At 40.2% G+C, this 21,941-nt stretch overlaps 1 protein-coding gene across 1 annotated transcript in view; it reads right to left on the bottom strand.

The window, feature by feature from the left end:
• The window catches only part of Eml6 (EMAP like 6), a 260,091-nt gene that overhangs the window by 112,820 nt on the left and 125,330 nt on the right, over positions 1–21,941 (bottom strand). The window contains exons 5-7 of the mRNA XM_036201044.1: positions 18,962–19,030; positions 10,627–10,812; positions 8,787–8,922 (exon numbers count right to left, since the gene is read on the bottom strand). Of these exons, the coding sequence (XP_036056937.1) occupies positions 8,787–8,922; positions 10,627–10,812; positions 18,962–19,030 (391 nt within the window). The remainder of the gene's footprint in view (positions 1–8,786; positions 8,923–10,626; positions 10,813–18,961; positions 19,031–21,941) is intronic.

Genomic DNA, 21,941 nt, shown 5'->3' with positions numbered 1-21,941 from the left:
ACTGTTTATCTGATAGAAGGTTAATATCCAGAATACATAAGGAGCAACAACAACAACAGCAATAACAAAACACAAAAAACTCAAGTAATCTACTTTTAAAGTGGGCAAATGATCTGAACAGACACTTTTCAAAAAGAAAATGTATAAAAAGTGTTTAATATAATTAGATACTAGGGAACTGATACTATAGTGATAAGCCATCTTAGGACAGTTATTACAGAATACAAATGACAAATGTCCATGAGAAAAAGGATTTATCATTCACCATTGCCAGCAGTGCAAATTAATACAGCCATTACAGAAAACACTGAGGAGGTTTTTAAAAACTAAAAGTAGATCTATCATATGGTCTCGCTATCTTACCTCTTGAATATTCAAAAGACATGCAACCAACATGCCATCAGAGATATTGCATACCTATGTTTAATTCAGCACTATTTACAATTGCTAACATATGGAATTGGCTAGAGAATAATGGAAGCCAAGGGGAGAGGAGGAGAAGAATGATGCCCCTCCCCCCAGACCTAGAGAACTGGATGTGCTGGTTACGTTTCTTCTATAAACAAAGGTTCTGTCAGATGTGGGGTTGGTGAAGGTCTTTTCTCATTCTGTAGGCTATCTTTTTGTCTTATTGACCATGTCTTTTGCCCTGCAAAAGCTTCTCAGTTTCAAGAGGTCCCATTTATTAATTGTTGTGTTCAGTGTCTGTGCTGCTGTGTGTGATATTTAGGAAGTGATCTTCTGGTGCCAGTGCGTTCAAGAGTACTTCCTACTTTCTCTTCTATATTAAGTTTAGTGTAACTGGATTTATGTTGAGGTCTTTGATCCACTTGGACTTGAGGGTTTTTTGTTTGTTTGTTTGTTTGTTTGTTTTTGTTTTTTGAGACAGGGTTTCTCTGTGTAGCTTTGCGCCTTTCCTGGAACTTACTTGGTAGCCCAGGCTGGCCTCAAACTCACAGAGATCCACCTGGCTCTGCCTCCCAAGTGCTGGGATTAAAGGTGTGAGCCACCACTGCCCGGCAGACTTGAGTTTTGTGCATGGTGACAGATATGGATCTATTTGTAATCTTTTACATATTGATATCCAGTTATGCCAGCACCATTTGTTGAAGATACTTTCTTTTTTCCATTGTATAGTTTTGGCTTCTTTGTCAAAAATCAGGACTGATCTCCAAAGTATATAAAGAACTCAAGAAACTAGACATCAAAATACCCGACAATCCAATTAAAAAATGGGCTAAAAAGCTAAACAGAGAATTCACAAAACAAGAATCACAAATGGGGCTGAAAGACATTTAAAGAAATGCTCAACATCCTTAATCATCAGAGAAATGCAAATCAAAACGACTCTGAGATACTACCTTACACCTGTCAGAAAGGTTAAGATCAAAAACACTAACAACAGTCAATGTTGGAGAGGATGTGGAGCAAAGGGAATACTACTCCACTGTTGGTGGGAATGCAAACTTGTACAACCACTGTGGAAGTCAGTTGGTGGTTTCTCAGAAAATTGGGAATCCATCTACCTCAAGACCCAACCATACCACTCTAGGACATATACCCAAGGAATGCACAAAGATACATGCTCAACTATGTTCATAGCAGCATTATTTGTAATAGCCAGAACCTGGAAACAACCTAGATGCCCATCAACTGAAGAATGGATTAAGAAAATGTGGTACATATGCACAATGGAGTACTACTCAGCAGAGAAAAACAATGACAGCATGAAATTTGCAGGCAAATGGATAGAACTAGAAAACATCATCCTGAGTGAGGAAACCCAGACTCAGAAGGACAAACATGGTATGCACTCACTCATAAGTGGATTCTAGATATAAAGCAAAGAACTATCAGACTGCAACCCACAGAAGCAGGGAGGCTACTAGGATGACTGTGGCTTATAATAAGTTTTGGTTTTACTCAATTACTGGGCAAGCCTCAATGAAACATTTCACTATTAGGATAAGAATTTATACTGTATCAAGCTGATAATAGAAAATTTAATTAATTAGAACAAAAACAAAAACAAAAAAGAAAAAAAACAGAGGTTCTCAGATTTGAGAGCTGGTCTTTGAATATCTTACTTGGACTTTTTTTTTTGGTTTTCGAGACAGGGTTTCTCTGTGTAGCTTTGCGCCTTTCCTGGAATTCACTTGGTAGCCCAGGCTGGCCTTGAACTCAGAGATCCGTCTGGCTCTGCTTCCAGAGTGCTGGGATTAAAGGCATGCACCACCACTGCCTGGCCTTACTTGGACTTTTATATTGTATCACTTGGAGCCGGTTAATTCTTCATTGTGAGCACTGTCTTGGCTAGTACAGTACATTTGGTAGCATCCCTGACCTCTACCCACAACTGTCCATAAAATTTGTGAAGTTTTTACAATCAAAAATGTCTTTAGACAATGCCAAATACCTTCTAGAAAATGAAATCAGTCCAATTTGAGAAATGCTGTGCTATATGAACCCTAGGGCACTCAATAGTTAACACTGAACAGCAGTGAAGAGTCCAGATCCTGCCCACTCCCTGCCTTGGGTGTAGGAAGTGATGCAAGTGGGTGTGTAGTTTGGGATCACATGTTCCCCATAGTCTTGGGCATTTGAACACTTGGCCTGCAGTTGGTGGCACTGTCTGGGAAGATGAGGAGGTGTGGCCTTGCTGGAGGAAGTGTGGCACTGGGGACAGTCTTTGAGAGCTCATAAAGTTCACACTATTTCCAGTTTGCACTCTGTTTTGTGGTCAAGATGTGAGTACTAAGTGTCCAACTTCTGCTTCCAAGCCTTTGCTCTGCTGTCATGGCTCTAACCATCACAAACACAAGCTACAGAAACCCTTTCTTCCCCAAGCTGCCATGTGTTTTACCACAGCAATAGAAAAGTACCGATGCAGTGGACGACTGAGGGAGACAGATCAGAGGACCACAACGGACAGGTGTTAAGTCCTCTTAAAATCTTCTAAAGTCACTCTTAGTGATCAGTTCTTCAAATTCTTTCTGTAATCTGTCTGATGTTCACTTTCCTGGAAACAAGAAAAGACACCAGGGAAATTTCACTTGCTGACTGCTTTTGGACTCTTCCAGTCCCCCACCCATCTTAAGCAAAAGGACTACTAATCAAAGGACAGCTGGACTACCCATCGTTATACAGCACCAGCCGCCTTAGACATAATATAGATGCTTTGAGAAACTACACAACCATCAGAGCTGGTTGCACAGGCTTCTGAAGATGCAGATGTAGCCAATGATGTTGAAAAATATCAGACTTGCAAGACTGTGATTGGTCCAAACACAAACCTCTATGGCTATAAGTAGTGCTGAAGATTGGTCCCAACACTCCTACTTTGGCTAGAAAATCATACTGCTCAGGCTCATTTAATGAATCAGCTGGGTGGCACTCTCCTGTGCTTTCAACTCTGGTGTTCCAGCATTAGAGTCAATAAAGATTCCTGCCACGTGGTCTTTTCTTACTTTCAGTGTTTGAGCTGAACTGTGACACAGGAAGGAGCAGTGAAGACAGTGGAAAGGTGACAGCCACAGAGGCTGTGGAGCAGCCGTGGGAACAGTTGCTGAGCATTCAGCAGGCTGAGCTGCATAAATGTCAAGCAGCAAGCTGAAGACAAAGGAACTCAAGAGCTGCCAGGGAAAGATGATGAAGGGTGGTGGGAGAAGAGAGACAGCAAGAGATGGTGGAGACTGAAGAAAACGAAAAGGCTATAAGGATCCAGAGAAGACAAACTATGGGCTCTGGTTGCTGGTTGAGTTCAGGAAGCTGTCAAGTCTGTAGGGCCAAGGATCTCAGACCCCATGCCTGAGGAACCACAGACACCCAGGGCTTGCACAAGGACTGTAACACCAGAAGGTACTACTTGCTGTCCCCACCTGCCTACGGCCAGCAACGGCTGCGGCCAAACAGCACAAGAAACAAAAGCTGCCAAAGACCAACAACAATCTTGACCTAGTGGCAGATTCTACCTAGGTAGAGTACCCTGACAACTAGTAACACAACATAAGCACAGTACTCATTTCCCTAACTCCATACTAGAACCTTCTATCCAAGCCTTTGGGGACCAAGGATAAACTCGGTGGGTTGACATGAAGGAACCTAGCTACATGTTTTTCCTTAAGCTGGGTTGGCACTTGGTTCCCCTGCAGGGCCCTCCAGTTAGAATGTGACCTTCATTCATCTGAGCTGTTTCCAGGTCTCCAGCACATGGCAGGCATTATCGTAAGCCCTCTGGAAGCATCAGGGAACAAGAAAGTCTCAGTCCAGTTGACAATGAACATTTCACAGAGGTAAGCTGTGCTGTATGTTACAAGGTGGAATGCATCAGCATATCTGGAAGGAAGATCAGGAGTGCCCAGGGGCTGGAAGCAGAATGTCAGTCATATCAGGGTTCACTGGAGTAGAGGCTCAAGTTGAGGATGAACTTTGCAGACAGGGAGCAGTCTGTGAGCACACAGGAAAAGGCATGAGCCAGCCAGGGCAAAGCAGAGGAAGAAGCAGGGGCCGTGGGACCACCCTAAGGATTTTGATGTTTGAGTAAAGTGGAGAATTACTGGAGGGTTTTGAAAAAGAAGGAATGTGTTTGTATAAACATGAAGCAATTCTTAAAGCTGCTGGGCAGGGGACAATCAACACAGGGACACAAGTGATAAAGCAGCTCTTGTGATCAATGGTGGTGCAGATCAGGAAGGGACGAGCAACACAGTGCCGAGCCCAGGAAAGGAAATGCTGTGTCCTGTAGACCACAGCCACAGCCTCCATCGCTTGCTTTATGATTTCCCTGATGCAGATCTCTTTGGATTCACAGTTCATAGCTCATTGGACACAACTATTTAATATGTGCGTTTGTAATTTAAAATATAGCTCTCCCCTGAAAAACATAATAATGACTCAAGCAGGCTTCTTAGAACTGCTTATCTAGCTCTGTGGCACACATCTCAGCAGATGCATAATACACACTTATTGTATGTATAAATAATACATCTTGTATTGGGTGAATAATTACTGTGTTTCCTTCACATTCTATAGCATTTAGGTCAAAATATGTGATCACAATGAAGTAATTCACTTTGGTTGGTACACTCTAAGAATTATTTTTACCTTTTCTTGCCAACCATAATAGTCATTTTAAGCTTCATTGTTTCACCTAGATAATCAATTTACTTTAAAAAATCAGATGTGGCCGGGTGTTGGTGGCACACGCCTTTAATCCCAACACTCGGGAGTCAGAGCCAGGCAGATCTCTGTGAGTTCGAGGCCAGCCTGGTCTACCAAGTGAGTTCCAGGAAAGGCGCAAAGCTACACAGAGAAACCCTGTCTCGAAAAACAAAAAAACAAAAAAACAAAACAACAACAACAACAAAAAATCAGAGGCGATGTGTGTTTGTTACACTTGGTGTGAGATGAGTTAGGGCCCTAAGTCTGTGCTCATCTGTCACCAATCCTGTGTTTCTGTCTCCTTGTCCATAGATGACACAGCTGCTCTCACTAATACCCAATCTCTCTTCCATCTTAAAAACTCCAGAATTTATATCCCCTGAAATACTAGCTCTGAAATACACATCTCTGAAAGGTTTAAGATTTAGGGTTCATGTGTCCAGTGGGATCTGAAGCAGAAATACTTGAATAAAATATTTTATTTCCCCCCTTTTTCTTAAGATAAGGTCCTGACAAGGAATCCTGTCTGGCTTCAAAATCACAAGCTCCTCCCTCTACCCCCCAAGTGATAAGATTACAGATGTATAACACCATGACCAGCTGGATAGAACATTCTGTGCATGATTATTTACATTATAAGGACAGCAAATAGCTTTATGCCAGTTCATACCAGGTTTTGTTGCCAAATTAGTTATAAAAGCAATCTTTTAGTTTTAATCTATTTTACTTTCTAAACTATAAATTAAAGATCTCATATGAATTCAGTTGCAGATTTATATAATCATGTAACACTGTTGCTAAAGAAAAGCTGTTGGACACCCTGTCAGTAAAAATCTGTTCACTAACAAAAAGCATGGGAATTATGGGTGTAACTAAATGACTGCTGTTCCCTTGACTGTGGATGGTGTCGCTCAGGGTGTGAGATTCATCTTCTTTCACTAACTGTGGGGAGGGTAGAGCCCTAGAAATCTGTCCTGGCCTTGATGATTCTCACTGATGTGAGTGTGACCCATCTGGCATGCTGATCCATACTGAATTTAAAGTAGAGTTTTTGCTTTTACTGGAAGTCAAAGTTGTAATAAACTCAGAGCTGACTACACAAATGTCAGAGGTTTGATCAGCAGTATATCTCTACAACAAAGCCATATCATTTTCTTAAGTGCAGTTTTTAACCTTAGTTCACTTTAAAACCCTTTCTTCACATCTGACAACTGAGTTATTAGAAGAGGCAAGTGTATGAAAATTTTGCCTTATAACATTTGGAAATTGCTGAATTCATTTCATAGACCTAGAAGTCTACAAGAGGGGTGAAAGAAATCTTCACAGGTTGCACACTAAGTGGGATCTTGGAATAAGGTTTACAAATGCTAATAAGTGGCAGTTCCTTAATTTTAACTAATTTTAAAAATTACATTTATTTATTTAGTTGTGTGTGTGCACACTTGTGCACATGCAAACATGTGCCTGTGCCACAGCATACATGTGAAGTTCAGAAGATAACTTGTAGGAGTCAGTTTTTTCTTCCTATCATGTGAGTTACAGGGATTGAACTCAGGTCATCAGGACTGGCATCAAGTGTCTTTGAGCTATCTCACTACCCCTAATTAATATTTTCAAAATTTAGAAACAAAGCAGCAAGTAATTGTGTCACGGAATTGGAACATGACCATGAAAATGCTTTTGCTGAATGTTTAGAAAGTCATTTTAGTAAAATAAAAAACAAAGCAAAACAAAACTCCACAAAACATAGATTCCATAGAAATGAAGTCAACAGTCACTGTTACCCAACAGCAGAAAGATGGGGGGAAATTAACTCATATCAAGAGCTCTTCTGAAGATAAATCCACCATGTAGTTTTACATCCACACCAAGATTGAGAAAGTCTTCATGCTGTTTTGCTTGAATCTGCTCCTCTCAAATGTACTGTACTTCCATTTTGGGGGCAAGGAATAGGCAGAGCAGAAAGTTAAGATCTCTTTGAAGTGGAACAAATGTACATCTGTCTTCTTCTGTCTATTCTGCTCCTTCCCCACCTTCTTTCCATCCTTGCTTACCCCCATACTCTGTGTCTTACTTAGGGTTTCTATTGTTGTGAAGAGACACCATGACCATGGAAACTCTTATAAAGGAAAACACTTAATTGTGGTGGCTCACTTACAGTTGTGAGGTTTAGTCCATTATCATTATGGCAGGGAGCCTGGCAACATTCAGGCAGACATAGTGCTGGAGAAAGAGCTGAGAGTTCTTTCATCTTGACTCACAGGCAGCAGGAAGTGGTCTGAGACACTAGGTGTGGCTGGAACATATATAAGACCTCAAGGCCTGCCTCCACAGTGACACACTTCCTCCATCAAAGCCACACCTCCTAATGGTGCCCCCTTTGGGGGCCATTTTCTTTAAACCAGCTCACTCTGCAGATGCTCACAGGACAGAGTCTGATATAATTTGGCTGAAGGGTTTTGCTCTTTCTATGTGACTTTTGGAAAACTAACTTGCTTCTATATATCTGAATTTTTTCTGGATAAAGTTGCTCAAATCCTCATTCTATTGCTGAGAATTTAAGGCCTTGACCCTGTCCTAACTAGTGGACTCAAGTAGAAACCAAATTCTACAACTTCCCATGAGGTCTGGTGTTAACAAGGCATCCACAGCTTCCATAAGAAGGTATCAGTCCAATCCAGGAGAGCTGTGCTATACTTTGTATAGTGAATGGCAAAAGAAAGAAGGTAGCCTACGGTATAAGATGAGTCACAACATGCAGTTCACTTCTCAATTGCTAATTTTAAAAATAAAGTTTGATTGAAAATAACACTGCTGCCAGGCGGTAGTGGCACACACCTTCAATCCCAGCACTCGGGAGGCAGAAGCAGGCAAGTCTCTGTGAGTTTGAGGCCAGCCTGGTCTACAGAGCAAGTTCCAGGACAGCCAAGGCTGTTACACGGAGAAACTCTGTCTTGAAAAACCAAAACAAAAAAGAAAAAAAGAAAGGAATAAAGGAAGAAAAGGAAAAAGAAAATAACACTATGTAAGGAAGGCAGTGTGGACACACAGTCTCTGTTTTCTTCTCTCTGTTCTCTGACATCTATCCAGCCAGCAAAGTGATGCATGTGGCCACAGATTTATTTGTAGATGCTGGACATCCTCACATCTGGGAAAACAGTATCTTCATCGCAGTGTTCTCTGCCTTTGCTACAGGACCACTGAAGCTTTGTGCCAAGCAGAAGAAAAGATATCTACTCATTTTCACCATTGGACCTTGTATACATATATGTCTTCATAGAATAAGGCAAATACAAACAGGTAGAATATACAGTTCACATTATATTTAATTCTTTTAAAAACTTATTTATATGAGTGATATGCCTGCATGCATGTATCTGCACCGTGAGTATGCCTAATACCCACAGAAGCCAGCAGAGGGCATAAGATCCCTGGAATTGGAATCACAGACAGTTGTAACCTCTATGTGGGTGGTATGACCTGTACCCAGGTTTTCTGCAAGAGCAATAAATGCTCTTAACAGCTGAGCCACCTTCCAGCCCCTACATTTAATTCTCTTAAACAAAAAATACCAAATTTGACATTGTATGTAACATTCAGAGTATATGGTACTAATGATATGTTACCTTTATATCCTTGTTCCGTCTCCCTGAGATCAATTTTGGTTATTGGTTTGAAATCAGTGTCCCATAATCGTATACAGCCATCTCGCCCACCAGTAGCAAAGCCTTCTTCACAAGCATACATGCTAAAGATTCCAGCCTGTCGATTAGAAGAGGTAAACTCAATCCTGCAATGGTTATAAATGCCACCATTGCTGAATCTTGATGATTAAAAACAGCAGAGCAAAACAAAACAAAAGCAGATGCTGTGTTTTCTGTTGAAATCTGACAGCAGATCAACACAAGATCTCAACAAGATTACTGTAATTATAGCTACCACCAGGAGGCAAAGTAATTCTGTCAACACATCTAATTTGCTAAGAGTGTTACCCCCACTGCCCAAAATGTTATTTATGAATAACAGATTACCGAAACAGATTCCTGTATATGACAACCAAGGCTTCTAAAACAAAGACATTACAAAGGTACCTCACTTAAGTTCTAAACTAATCCAGTAAAGACAGACTAGGGGCATTGAGTGCTACACCTTTCACAAATGTAGAGGTGCTTGAGGCGCCATCTCAACTGCTCAGGAAGATGATTCTGACAAACTGAAAAGCACAAATGGCATTGTGTCAGCATATTGTGTACTGTGGGATGATTCCCTTTTCACTTCTAAAATACTTTGAATCTTTAAGTTTGGGAACTATTTTACTTGATTTATTAAAAACTGTTCCTAGTGCATTATGCTGACTAAAGATCCAGTGGAAAGAGAAGTGATTACTGAGGTAGCTCATTTGGTGAATGAAAATAAATTCTGACCTCTTAATTGTTTAAGAGTTGTTTGGCGGTGAAGCCAAGAAAAATGGTTTTCACCTTAGAAGAGAAGGAAGGCTCTAAAGTATTCAAACTATTTTGCTGAGTTGTCCAAAGTTTTCTTCATGCTAAGAGTAATGAGGTCTGGAGACGCAGATTAATGACAGAGGACTTGCCTAGTGTGTGGGTTCAACCGCAGCACTAAAAGAATGAAGTAATAGGGAATCAATTTGGTCATATTAAGAGAAGGCATTCTTTATCCTATTTCTGTTGGGCCATGTGGGTGCTAGGAACTGTACCCAAGTCTTCTGTGAAAGCAGTAAGTGCTTTTAACCCCTGAGCCATCTCTCTAGTCCTTATGTTTAATCATCTTAAACAAAATTACAAAACTTGACATTGTACACACGCTTGCAGAGTGTATGGTAACGTTGCTATCAGCCCCTTTCTCTGACATTTCATTCTGTATTTCCATCATGTCATCTGTTAGACATCATTTTCCTCTGTGTCAAGATAGTGAAGAGCTAAGATGCGAAGTCTGCCCTTGTTTCAGAGTGTGGAGAGAAGAGTCATTAGTGGCATCTGTTTCTCTGAGGACTAACAACACTGACAGAGTTGATGTTCCAGCACTTCCGGCAGAGTGAGGACACTCTCCCTCACCACCCAGCATAAAAACAACAGCCATTCACACCCCATCTAGTCCAGCTACCCACCACCAAGTGAGAGTCAGCCTGGATCTAGTGAAGCAGGCTGTGAGGTTAAGATCCCAGGATATAGCAGACAGGCTGTAATTTAAAAAGTGATGACATGTTCTAGTCTTGTATCAAACTACTACTGAAGAATAGCACTAACCAGCCAATTAATAGTTAAGGTGAAGGCTGACTTAGAATGTTTTTCTTTCAGGTAACAAAAGTAACTTGAGAAATCTTCATGATTGTTTACAACTGTTTGGTGAAGTCTTCTAACTGTAAAGCAAAGGGCAGAAACATGGAGAAGTGTGGCCTTAACTTATCCAATACACCATCCCAGAGTTCCATATGGTAATACTCACACTGTGTGCTCCTTGAATAGTTCGGACCAAGGTGAGCCCTTTCCAGACGTAGATGTCACCGTTTAAAGCACCAGAGTATGTGATGTCTTCTTTGGCACATGCAAGGCAAAGGATAGTCTGAAGATCTCCTGTTTTCCCAAAAATCCCTCGTTTTGCAGTCAGGGCATTTCCACATAGTGTCCAAAACTAGGTAGCAATAAAAAAATCCATAAATAGAGTACAATATCCCATCATTGGTATTTTCAGTAATTTCACAGAATATACTTTATCTGAACTAAACGTAAACCAACTGTTTCTCAGTGATGGTGGACAACCAACCACAAAGCATTTCTGTATACCTCTAGAAGCATGAGAAAAACCATAATGATACTTCTAAAGTTCAGAAGCTTCAAAACTTCAAAACTTTAATGTTTAATGACATTACAGAACAGATGACTCCAGTGTTCACAGAATGGAATTGGGGGAATCACACTTTCGTTTAAATTTTTGTCAAACAACTATAGATTTATTTTTAGAAAGGTTAGAAATGTAGATAAGTATAGAAAGGAAGTCAAGTGTAGCAGCACATACCTGCAATCTCAACACTTTGGAGGCAGAGACAGGAGGACCATTGCATGATGGAGGCTAGCCCAGTCTACATAGCAACTTCCAGGCTAGCCAGAGCTATATAACAAGACCCTGAATAAAAAATGCAATGTGTGTGTGCACAGGTGAATTAATGAAAAATTAGAATTAGGAATAACTTCATGTTATCATAACAATATATCATCTAGTCATTTTTTTTTTCTGTTTTGGTTTTTCAAGACAGGGTTTCTCTGTGTAGCATTGGCTGTCCTGGAATTCACTCTGTAGACCAAGCTAGCCTCAAACTCACAAAGATCTGACTGCCTCTGCCTCCAGAGTGCTGGGATTAAAGGCATGCCCAGCATTCATCTAGCCATTTTAATATGTATATGTCTATTTTAAAAATTGCTTTCTAGGCTGGTTGGTGAAGTTGGTTAGAGCATGGTGCCAATAAAATTAATTGCTTTCTAACCAAGGTGTTACTTTTTTTTTTTACTATAGAATTATTCATAAATGTTTCTAAATACAAGTGATATTTCCATTAAGTCAAATAATCACCCAAGCTTCTCCATTTTATTTGCATAGATCGCATGGAAGATGGCAAGCATAATGCTTGAATAATTTATAGATAACAGCAGAGATATGCCCATGGTTATACAGAAATCCAGTATTTTTCCTTGATGCAGTTTCTAATGTATGAACTGGTATAACTTTGGTGCCACTATATAGCCCTCACAATCTCTAAATGCTTTCTCCATCTGCTGTTTAATCTCATAATACACTTGAGCATAGGTTAAGACAGATTCTGTTACTGTTTCCATATAGAAGTGATGAAAAGCAGGCAGAAATTAGGTTTCTACATGAGAACCCATTGAAACCCTGATCAATGCTTTGAGAACTCCACACTGAGAAAAACAAACAAGGATTTTGTGACAGCATATTCAGATTATACTCAAGAGGCAGGGCCAATGTGAACCTACAGGAATCAAGTTACATTACATGGAACGAACAAGAATAGGATTGGGATTCATGGTAGGCAAGAAATTGCATCTCACCCAGGAGAGCAAGATTAGATGACTCTAAGGGCCAAGAAAAAAAATCAATGTCTACAGGAGAGGAAAAATGGTGGTCCTCTCAGAGTATAGTAGCTAGGTAGTGGTGGGTATAGCTCTGGGTTGATTGCATCAACATGATGGTGGTGGGAAGGAACTTGGGTAGAACGACCATGACAAAGATGAAAGCTTGTATTCAACTGTTTAAAATGCTCTCGCGTGAGCAAAATGTGACATTTCTTTGGGCAGTATTTTTGTGAAAAGCTATTGAAATAAATACAAATGGAATGATGAAATTCGGAAAAAAGCTAATTAAGTGCAAGATTTGGGAGACACTAATATCTTACATGTGAACTTGGACAAATGGTCATTGGATGCACAAATATGCCAAAGAACCTGCAACCATGGTGACACTTGGGCAGACATCCCTTCTCACTGTGTTTTCTCATGTGTGAAGACTGATGGAGAGTATTCTGTCTTTTGACTTGAGACGTATCTCTGGCATGAGTTAAATATTTCTACATGACAACCACCAAAAATACAGATCATTATCCTGAATCTGTGTGAACAAAGGCTTTTCTGACAAAAATCACCCAATCAGAAGGTTCTAACACCTACATGAAACATTTCATGCCATCAAATGATTCTCTTTAAAGGTATATATAAATGCCAGGAAAAGTAAGAGATTTTTCTGGAAAAAAAAAGAAAGGAGAATATTTAATATATTTCCTTTTCTTGAGAACCATTTCATCTAGCAAACAGCAGTATTTCGTACTAACCATACACCATTAAGTGGCAAGACATTGCTTATCTTCTCCAATTTCCAACAGCAGATTGTAATACAAACCTGGTTAGAACAGGCAGATGCTCAGGAGTTTATCTGGCCCTAGATAGTCTCCCAGGTACTTTCATTCTATGATGAGAGACTGCAGAAGACTTAACATTATCCACAAATTTGTAGGCTTATTAGTTGTGTAACCAATGAAGCAGACACTGCTCAACTGTTGCTATTTATGAGCATTCATTTCAGATGACTGTATTTGCCAACATGTCAACCAATGAAACTTACAAAACCAGGCATGATTTTACCCTGGCTACAGAAATTTCACAAAGGTTTTCTTGAAATGCAGCCTTTTGCTCTCAACTTCTTTAAAAAAAATTTTTTTTATTAATTAATTATTTTTCCCCAGCCTGATCACAATTTCCCCTCCCTCCCTCCTCTCTTCCCTGTCCCTATCCCCAGCCACCCCTCTTCCCTGCCTATATACTCCTCTTTCTCTCCAGAAAAGGGCAGACCTACATGGATATCAGCCAGCTGTGGCATATCAAGTTGCAGTAAGACTAGTCACCTCCTCTCCTATTAAGGCTGGACAAGGCAACCTGGTAGGAGGAAAGGGTCCCAAAAGCAGGCAACAGAGTCAGAGACAGCCCCTGCTCCCACTGTTAGGAGTCCTACAAGATGACCAAGCTACACAACTGTAACATATGTGCAGAGGGCCTAGTCCCATCCAAGCTCTCTAGTTGATGGTTCCATCTCTATGAACCCCTATGGTTGATTCTGTGGGTTTTCTTGTGGTGTCCTTAGCTCCTTTGGCTACCATATTCATTCCTCCCCCTTCCACAGGATTCCATGAGGTACTCCTAATATTTGGCTATGAGTCTTCGCATCTGTTTCCATCAGTTGCTAGGTAAAGCCTCTCTGATGACAATTGGGCAAGAACTCAATAAACTAGACATCAACAAACCAAATAATCCAATTAAAAAATGGGGTACAGATCTAAACAGAGAATTCTCAACAGAGGAATCTCAAATGTCTGAGAAGCACTTAAAGAAATGTTCAACATCCTTAGCCACCAGGGAAATGCAAATCAAAATGACTCTGAGATTCCATCTTACACCTGTCAGAACAGCTAAGATCAATAACACAAGTGACAGTTCATGCTGGTGAGGATGTGGAGCAAGGGGAACACTCCTCCATTGTTGGTGGAAGAGCAAACAGCCACTATGGAAATCAATATAGTGGTTCTTCAGAAAAGTGGGAATCCACCTACCTCAAGACCCAGTTATACCACTCCTGGGTATATACCAAAAAGATGTTCTACCATACCATAAAGACGCTTGCTCAATTATGTTCACAGCAGCTTTATGAGTAATAGCCAAAAACTGGAAACAACCTAGGTGTCACTCAACTGGAGAATGGATAAAGAAAATGTGGTACATTTACACAATGAAATATTACTCATATGTTAAAAACAACAACACCATGAAATTTGCAGGTAAATGGATGGAACTAGAAAATATCATCCTGAGTGAGGTAACCCAGACTGAAAAAGACAAACATGGTATGTGCTCACTCATAAGTGGATATTATCCATAAATAAAGGATAACCATGCTACAATCCACAGACCCAAATAAACTAAGTAACATGAGAGCTCAACAGAGGGACACACGAATCTCGCTGTGAAGGGGAAATAGAATAGACATCACGGGGGATGGAGGGAGGGGTCTAGATGGGTAGTGGGAACAGGAGTGATCAGGTAGAGGGAGAATGGAGGAAGAGAGCACTGGGAAGAAAACAACTGGAATCGGGGGGCATCTCTGGGATGAGCTAGAAATCTAGTACAATGGAAACTCCCAGGAGTCTATGAGGGTGACCCTAGCTAAGACTCCTGGCAGTGGGAGATACAGAGCCTGAACCAACCACCTCCTGCACCCAGGCAAAACTTCCAGTGGTGGGAATAGGACTTCAAGTCAGCTACATAACCTTTGATCTACAATTTGCCCTGCCTACAAGATGTGCTGGGGTAAAAGAGGCATAAAAATTATGGGAGTGGCCAACCAATGACTGGTCCAGCTTGAGACCTATGCCATGGGAGCCCTGACACTGCCTAGAGAACAGCCCAGAGACCTAGGATAGAACCAAACACAACTGGAAAAAAAGGTCAAGGAAATGATTCCTAATGATATTCTGTTATACTCATAGATTGTTGTCTGCTCTTCTAACAGGAACCATTTAACTCAGGGTTTAGGACGAATCAAAAGTAGGAGTAATTTATTGAAACCAATTTTAGCTGAAGAGGCGGCTCAGAAAGAAAGAGCATGTTATGCTCGTGCGGAAGACATGAGTGGTTCCTGGCATCCACACACACCAGCAGGTCACAGTCACCTGCAACTCCAGTTCCAGGGGTCCAGTGCCTCTGTAGGCACCTGCACTGACATACAAAGACACATAAATACACATAATTAAAAGTAAGAAAGTCTTTAAAAACTTATTTGATTTGTTGTAGATTTATCACTAAGCAGAATTAATAAGGGATGGCTATGAATATGTGCAGGTTCTTCTACTTAGGTACAGGTGTGTGTTTTGTTCAGGGAGAAAATGCCTAAACCCACTAACTGGTTTAACAGGGTAAGGAGCACTTAGTGCAGCTTTAGGACTTTATCTGTCTGTTCATAGCACTGACTGGAAGTTACACAAGCGTGGAAGGAAACAGAGGATTCTGGAGAACACTTTCATTAAGCAGGTCATCTAGTTAGAATCCAGTAAATGTGGGTTTGGGAGAAAAGTTAAGCCATAAGATAGACCGTGATGGAGGTGACTTCTCAACAGGTGGGCTACACAGGGAGCCAGAGGCTGTGTTTGAATTCTATGCCCATCAGCATTTTGGTCATTTTAGAAAATGAAGAAAGAAGTAAATGTTATTGTGGCTTTACTGGTTCCATACACCATTCAGTGCAACTCTTGATAAATTTTGGAAGAAGGAGCCTACATAGTTTGGGGGCAAGAAGAAGAAAGTTATCCTTGAGGAGATTGTGCACCCACACATTAGAACATGTATACATACAGAAAAGGGGGGAAAAGAAGCAATATTTGTTATCTCAGAATAACTTACAGATAAAATATAAAAGGGAAAAGTTTGAAATCATCTGTTAACTCTACCCAGTGACAGTAATTTACCATTTGGTGATATTTCCTAAACAAAAATATATTTAAGGAATCAGGGACAAGGTGGGAGAGCCAGAACCTTTCCAGAGTTGGTGATAGACGTGACTGGTTATGATCTAACATGCAGACATGATTGAGTAGCAAAAGGCAGCAAAGCCTATGGGTCCACAGACGCAAGCATGGCCCCAGGTTTCTGCATGTTCACTCCAGGAGTCATGTTTAAACTGGAGAATAAGCAAGACTAGATGATACATGAAGAGAGGCTCACAAGCTCTCTACTGCTACTGCTAAAGGTAAGGATGCCTTTTGAATAATGTCTGTCTTTGGGGGCAGGGACGACAGGCAGCTCATTGAGTTTAAAAGCTGGGGTGGGAGGTGCATTCCAAACTCAGAAAGTCAAAGTCCATATTTTCTCTCATATGTGTAACCTAGATTTAAAACTTTATATTTGTATATGTGTACTGATGGGTTATGAAACTAGAAAGGGGGTCCTGAGAGAGGGAGGGTAAAATAGTGTGATGGGACATATGTAACATAAAAGCAGGAAAGGGAGTTTGGGGAGGAAGAACACCAGCAGGGCCAGCAGGAGGGATGGTTGGGGAAGGCTTTGTGGGAGGGAGTGAGTTAGAACAAAGCATACTGACATATGGAAACACCACAGTGAAACTGATTCCTCTGTAGACAAAAATATCAGAGCCAGAAGTAGACTAGACTTCCCCATGGAAAACACATTTTGAATATTTCCCAGTATTGGTAAGTAGCCATCTAAACCATGACTCACAATGATTATATGTAGTATCATAAGGATGTAACATGTTATTTAACCACTGGGGGTAGCTGGGCAGTCTCAGGTTTTCTTCACCTTGACTTTGCTATTGGAAAGTTACTCAGCAATGAGTCAGTTCTTGGTTCAAATTCCTCACAATTCACTTGGGAGAAACTCCAAGTTATGAAATTACTGGACTAGAGGGTATCAATATCTTTAGAGCTATCAACAAATACTGCCAAATTTCTGGTCAGAAAGACTAAACTTATCCCTCCACAATTCAGGCTTAGGAGGGGACCCTCGCTGAATCCTAGTCAATACCAGATACAAGGTAATCATAATTTTAACACATTCAATTGTTTTTGTTTGTATTCTCTAAGAGTTAGCACTTTCATGAATCTATTGGTCAACACTGTTCCTATTTTTGTTGGTTATCTAGTCTATGGATTTGCCAGACGTCTGTGTTTCATGAATACACTAATATCTACTATGTTTGTCCTTTATATTTGCTAGTGTGTGGTTTTCCTTGGGAGAGATGAAATACAGAGTATATTTAAATATTTATATATCTCTGTCTACCAATGTTATCATTATAGTTTTTTTCTTCACTTATACATAGAAGAGGACCTTTGTAGAGACAGCAGTTACACATTTACCTAAGTATTTCTTGTAGGGAAACGAATCCTCTAAGCCCTCAATATAATAACACTATTTTATAGAAGGTGACCACTTAGGTATTCTTTACACTGAGGCCGTGTGCCACACTTCGGCAATCCAAAGACATCTTTCTAGCTTTCAGACCATTTTGCTGATACCTTTAAATTTTGTAGTTAAGGACAAAGATGGAATGTGCTCAGATATGTAGCTGTTCTTTTGGTCTGGTTTGCTTCTGCCCCCTGGTGGGCTCTGCACACATTGTAACTCTATAAAATAGGAACTTGGTGGGTGGGTGTGTCTGTGTGGAAAGGAGTCCTTGAAAGCCTGCAGCTGCCCTAGGCCATCAGCATTCTCTGGGTAACCATCTCCTCTTTGTCAAACGACACTTGTTCAAGCTGTTCTCTGGTCTATGCCCTCCTGAGTTGGAAACAGTCATTTATTTTCCATCATGCAGGGAACATGCTCCTCTAGTTACTAGTATGGCCTTCTTAAATAGTTCACATTTTAATTTGCTTAGAGTTTACTTTTGTGGATAGTATGAAGTAATATTAAATTCTCATTCAAATATTTTTAGTGCCCAGTGGTTAGAGATACTACTATATCCAAAACTGCCATATAATTATTTATTTCACTGCTTTAAATTTGTAATGTATGTAATTTTAATTATAACTTCCAAAATGCCTTATCAAATAGTGCACATTATTCCTCATTATTAGTTTTTACATAGTTTTTAATTAGTTTATTTAATCCTGGAGTTATTAGTTATTTTCATTGTCTTATTTATCCAAATTAATTTAGATAGGACTGTGCTCCAGAATCACAAAACAATGACAGTCAAATGAAGTGCCCAGCAGGCAGCTGGACAGGCAGCTTGGGTCATTCACTACTAACCTGAAGTTGCCTAATACTTCTAAGATTCCATGTTTTAAAACACCTGCACTGCTACATGTGGTGGCCACACCTTTAATCCCAGCACTCGGGAGGCAGAGGCAGGCGGATCTCTGTGAGTTCGAGGCTAGCCTGGTGTACAGCATGAGTTCCAGGGCACCCAGAACTATTACACAGAAAAACCCTGTCTTGAAAAAAAATAAAAAAAAAAAAAACCAGGGACTGGAGAGATGACTCAGCAGCTAAGAGCACTGCTTGTTCTTCCAGAGTTTGAGGGTCCAATTCCCAGCACCCCCATGGCAGCTCATAACTGTCTGTTCCAGGGGATCTGACACCTTCACAGACATATATGCAGACAAAATACCAATGCACATGAATACAAAAGTTACCTCTATCAACATCTAAAATATTTTTCATTCACGATACCAAACTTAAACACATGAATAAAAAAGCTACTGTACCTTTATATGCTTTACTCCACAGCTAACCATTCTATTTGGCTGATATGGGTCCCAAGAAATATCAAAAATCTGTCAAGAAATGAAATGTTCTTCAGAGATGAATGCAGTCACAAAGACTCTCACATGTGTTACCGTGGGCTGTGCAGGATAAAAGTGGACATGGTCACTTACCTTTAGCCCTCGTAGACACGTTATTAGCCTTAGTCACTGAATACAACTGCTGTCAAATATTAGATTTTTTCCATTTGTGGAAAATAACTTTTGATAATTAGGGTAATTTTTAAAATCAAATTTCCTGGAACTCTTCACAATGTTGAAAAAACACTTTGAAGATGGCTTTTCAACAAAAATTAGAAGAATTATAAAACAGTACATTTTACTTAGGAAAGTGTTTTATGGTTAGCTACAATTCAACATGGGCAACTGGCCCAGTCATAGCAGAAGGTGAGGAAGATGTCATTTTCCTGGCATAACATTATCCTAGTACTTTAAACCATTCAAGTACTCTTAAGAACTCTTATGTTTTCAATTCTCAAAAGAACTAAAAACATACCAGTTAGCACTATTTTTCATTCTCTATGAAGAACTTTGAGATAGTTTGCATGGAGTTCTATTTCCATTTAGAAGACAGAAAACACTCTGCCACTTTGAAAGCTGCTACCTATCATGAGTGTTGAAAATATGCACATCCAAGGCCCATATAAGCTACAGGCATAGAATGAGTGCAGTGACTGGCATTTAAACACAGATTCCAGGATGTTCTGATGCAGGTGGCCTATAGCTCACATTCTGTAAAGTGCTGATAGGAAGGAACGGGAAGCAAGTACATTGTATAAAATTCCCAAATAATTAATAAAAACATTGTGTTGGGGGGAATAAAATATCACTCACATACAGCAACAGAATAAACACATGAACAATGAAAAAAGAAAGAAGGAAGGAAGGGAGGGAGGGAAGACCAATTGTCAGAGTCAAAAGCTCGCCCAGAGAGAGAGCCCAGGCCATCAGCTTCCCACGGCTCAGAAAGAAGTGATAGGGACTCCAGAGAGAGGTCTGGAGAGCAAGGGTCTGTGTCCATTTCAGCATGAGTTCAGCCGGGTTTCAGTATCTCTAGCCTTATCTCATCTTTTCTAAAATTGACAGCACAGACTTAGTTTTGTTGTGAAGTCAATTAAGATAATGTGGTGAAATAATTTTGAAGATTATAAAGCACTAGTAAACACATGTAAATAAGTATTTTAGTCACTAAAATAATCTCTTGAAGTTAACCAAAAGCAACCAATTATTCCTGCTGGTACCAAGGCATCAGTAGTAAAGAATTAAGATATGTGATACAGATTAAGGGGCTTGGGTGAACAATATATTCTGTCAGAATATTCTAGATTTACATTGTAATTGAGTCCTAAGAATTAGGATACATTTTTGAAGGCTGTCTTTTTCACCTCCAGATCCCTACAGAAATATCATATAGGAGTGAAAACAGCCACCCACAAGCCCTGGCCCCTGACATAAGCAAAGACTTGTCTCCCAGCCCTTTGATGTACAGAATTCCAGGCTTCAGGTCTGAGTTCTCTATAGTTGTAACAGTGTTATGGTAAAAGGTGGGGGGTATATTGAGAATTTTGTCTTCCTGTTTTGGGCAAAACTATAAATAAATTCCTTTTTACACACACACACACACACACACACACACACACACACACACACATACACTTACACCTATCCATATCTATCATCCATCTATCTATCTATCTATCTATCTATCTATCTATCTATCTGCATGCATTCTCTTTTAATTTTAATTTGGCGAGTATTTGGACCTGGAGCAAGGCTTTATGGCTAGGTCTCCAGTAACAAATTCTCACTAAACTAACAATCTGCTCCTAACTATTAAATGTGACAGAGCAAAGGGGCATAGTCACTGAAATCAGACAAGTATACCATGTGATATTAAGTAGTGACTAAAGAGAAAGTTAGACAAATTAAACTGAGCAGCGTTTAATTGGGCAGAGAACAATTTTGCAAAGTGGGCAGTCCCCAGAAGCATGCACAGGCAGGATGTACAGACCAGCAAGGACTGAGGTCCAAACACTGCTCAGTGCTAGCTAGAGCTTGACATGTGCCTTCTTTAGGCTAAGAGATTGGCTACTGGTTACAAAAGTATGCTCTAAAATTAAGCTTTTGGTTTGTTTACCTTACAAAGTATAATTCCTTCTATATTCAGGGTATAGAGAAAGGCTTAGTCAAATTTAGTTTAATAGGAATTCCGCAACCTGACAAAACACTTTACACGTGAGCCAGGGTAGTGTTGTTTCTAAGTAGATACCACTAAATGAAGAATATTTTCAACTTTAATCTTCTATTTTCCTCCAAGGTAACAGGTTAGCAAGCCTGACATATAACATATTGATTCAGGTTAGACCAGAAACAGAAGTAGTTAATAAGTATACAATAACTTGGATGAAGTATTGCCCTCTCAACAGAGCTGAATGTGGCATCACAATTTTGTAAACTGGGTCTCAAGTCTACCTTTGTGATCACTGGGAACTCATGTACCAATCCAAACCAGCTCATCTTACCTTATGGGCAATGGGACCACAGCATGAACAACAAAAGGCAACATTTAGAACTTGTAACCTAAGCATTTCACTAAGTACAGTTACAGCTTGGGTACAAAGTACTCTCAAAAGGCTCATGTATTGAGTACTTGGTCCTCTGCAGGTATCACTATTGAAAGGTAGCTGGCTCACAGGTACGTGTGTGTGTGCGCACACACACACATGCACTAATCTTATTGTCTATTGATGAGTTCACTGGGGAAGAGTTCACCAGAAGATAGAGCCTGGTTGGAGGAATTGTGTTGGTGGGGGAATGGTGCCTTTGAAGAGCATGTGACTTCCAGGTTTTTGTCCTGTTTTGATTGCTATGAGATGAGAGGCTTTTATCCACTAAGCCCTTCTGTTGAAAATGTATTGCCTTA

Source organism: Onychomys torridus, chromosome 10 (genome assembly GCF_903995425.1).
Source record: "Onychomys torridus chromosome 10, mOncTor1.1, whole genome shotgun sequence".
Classification (NCBI taxonomy): Eukaryota; Metazoa; Chordata; class Mammalia; order Rodentia; family Cricetidae; genus Onychomys; species Onychomys torridus.
The sequence above is the reverse complement of the archived record's forward strand: the minus strand, read 5'-3'. Positions and strand labels throughout refer to the sequence as shown.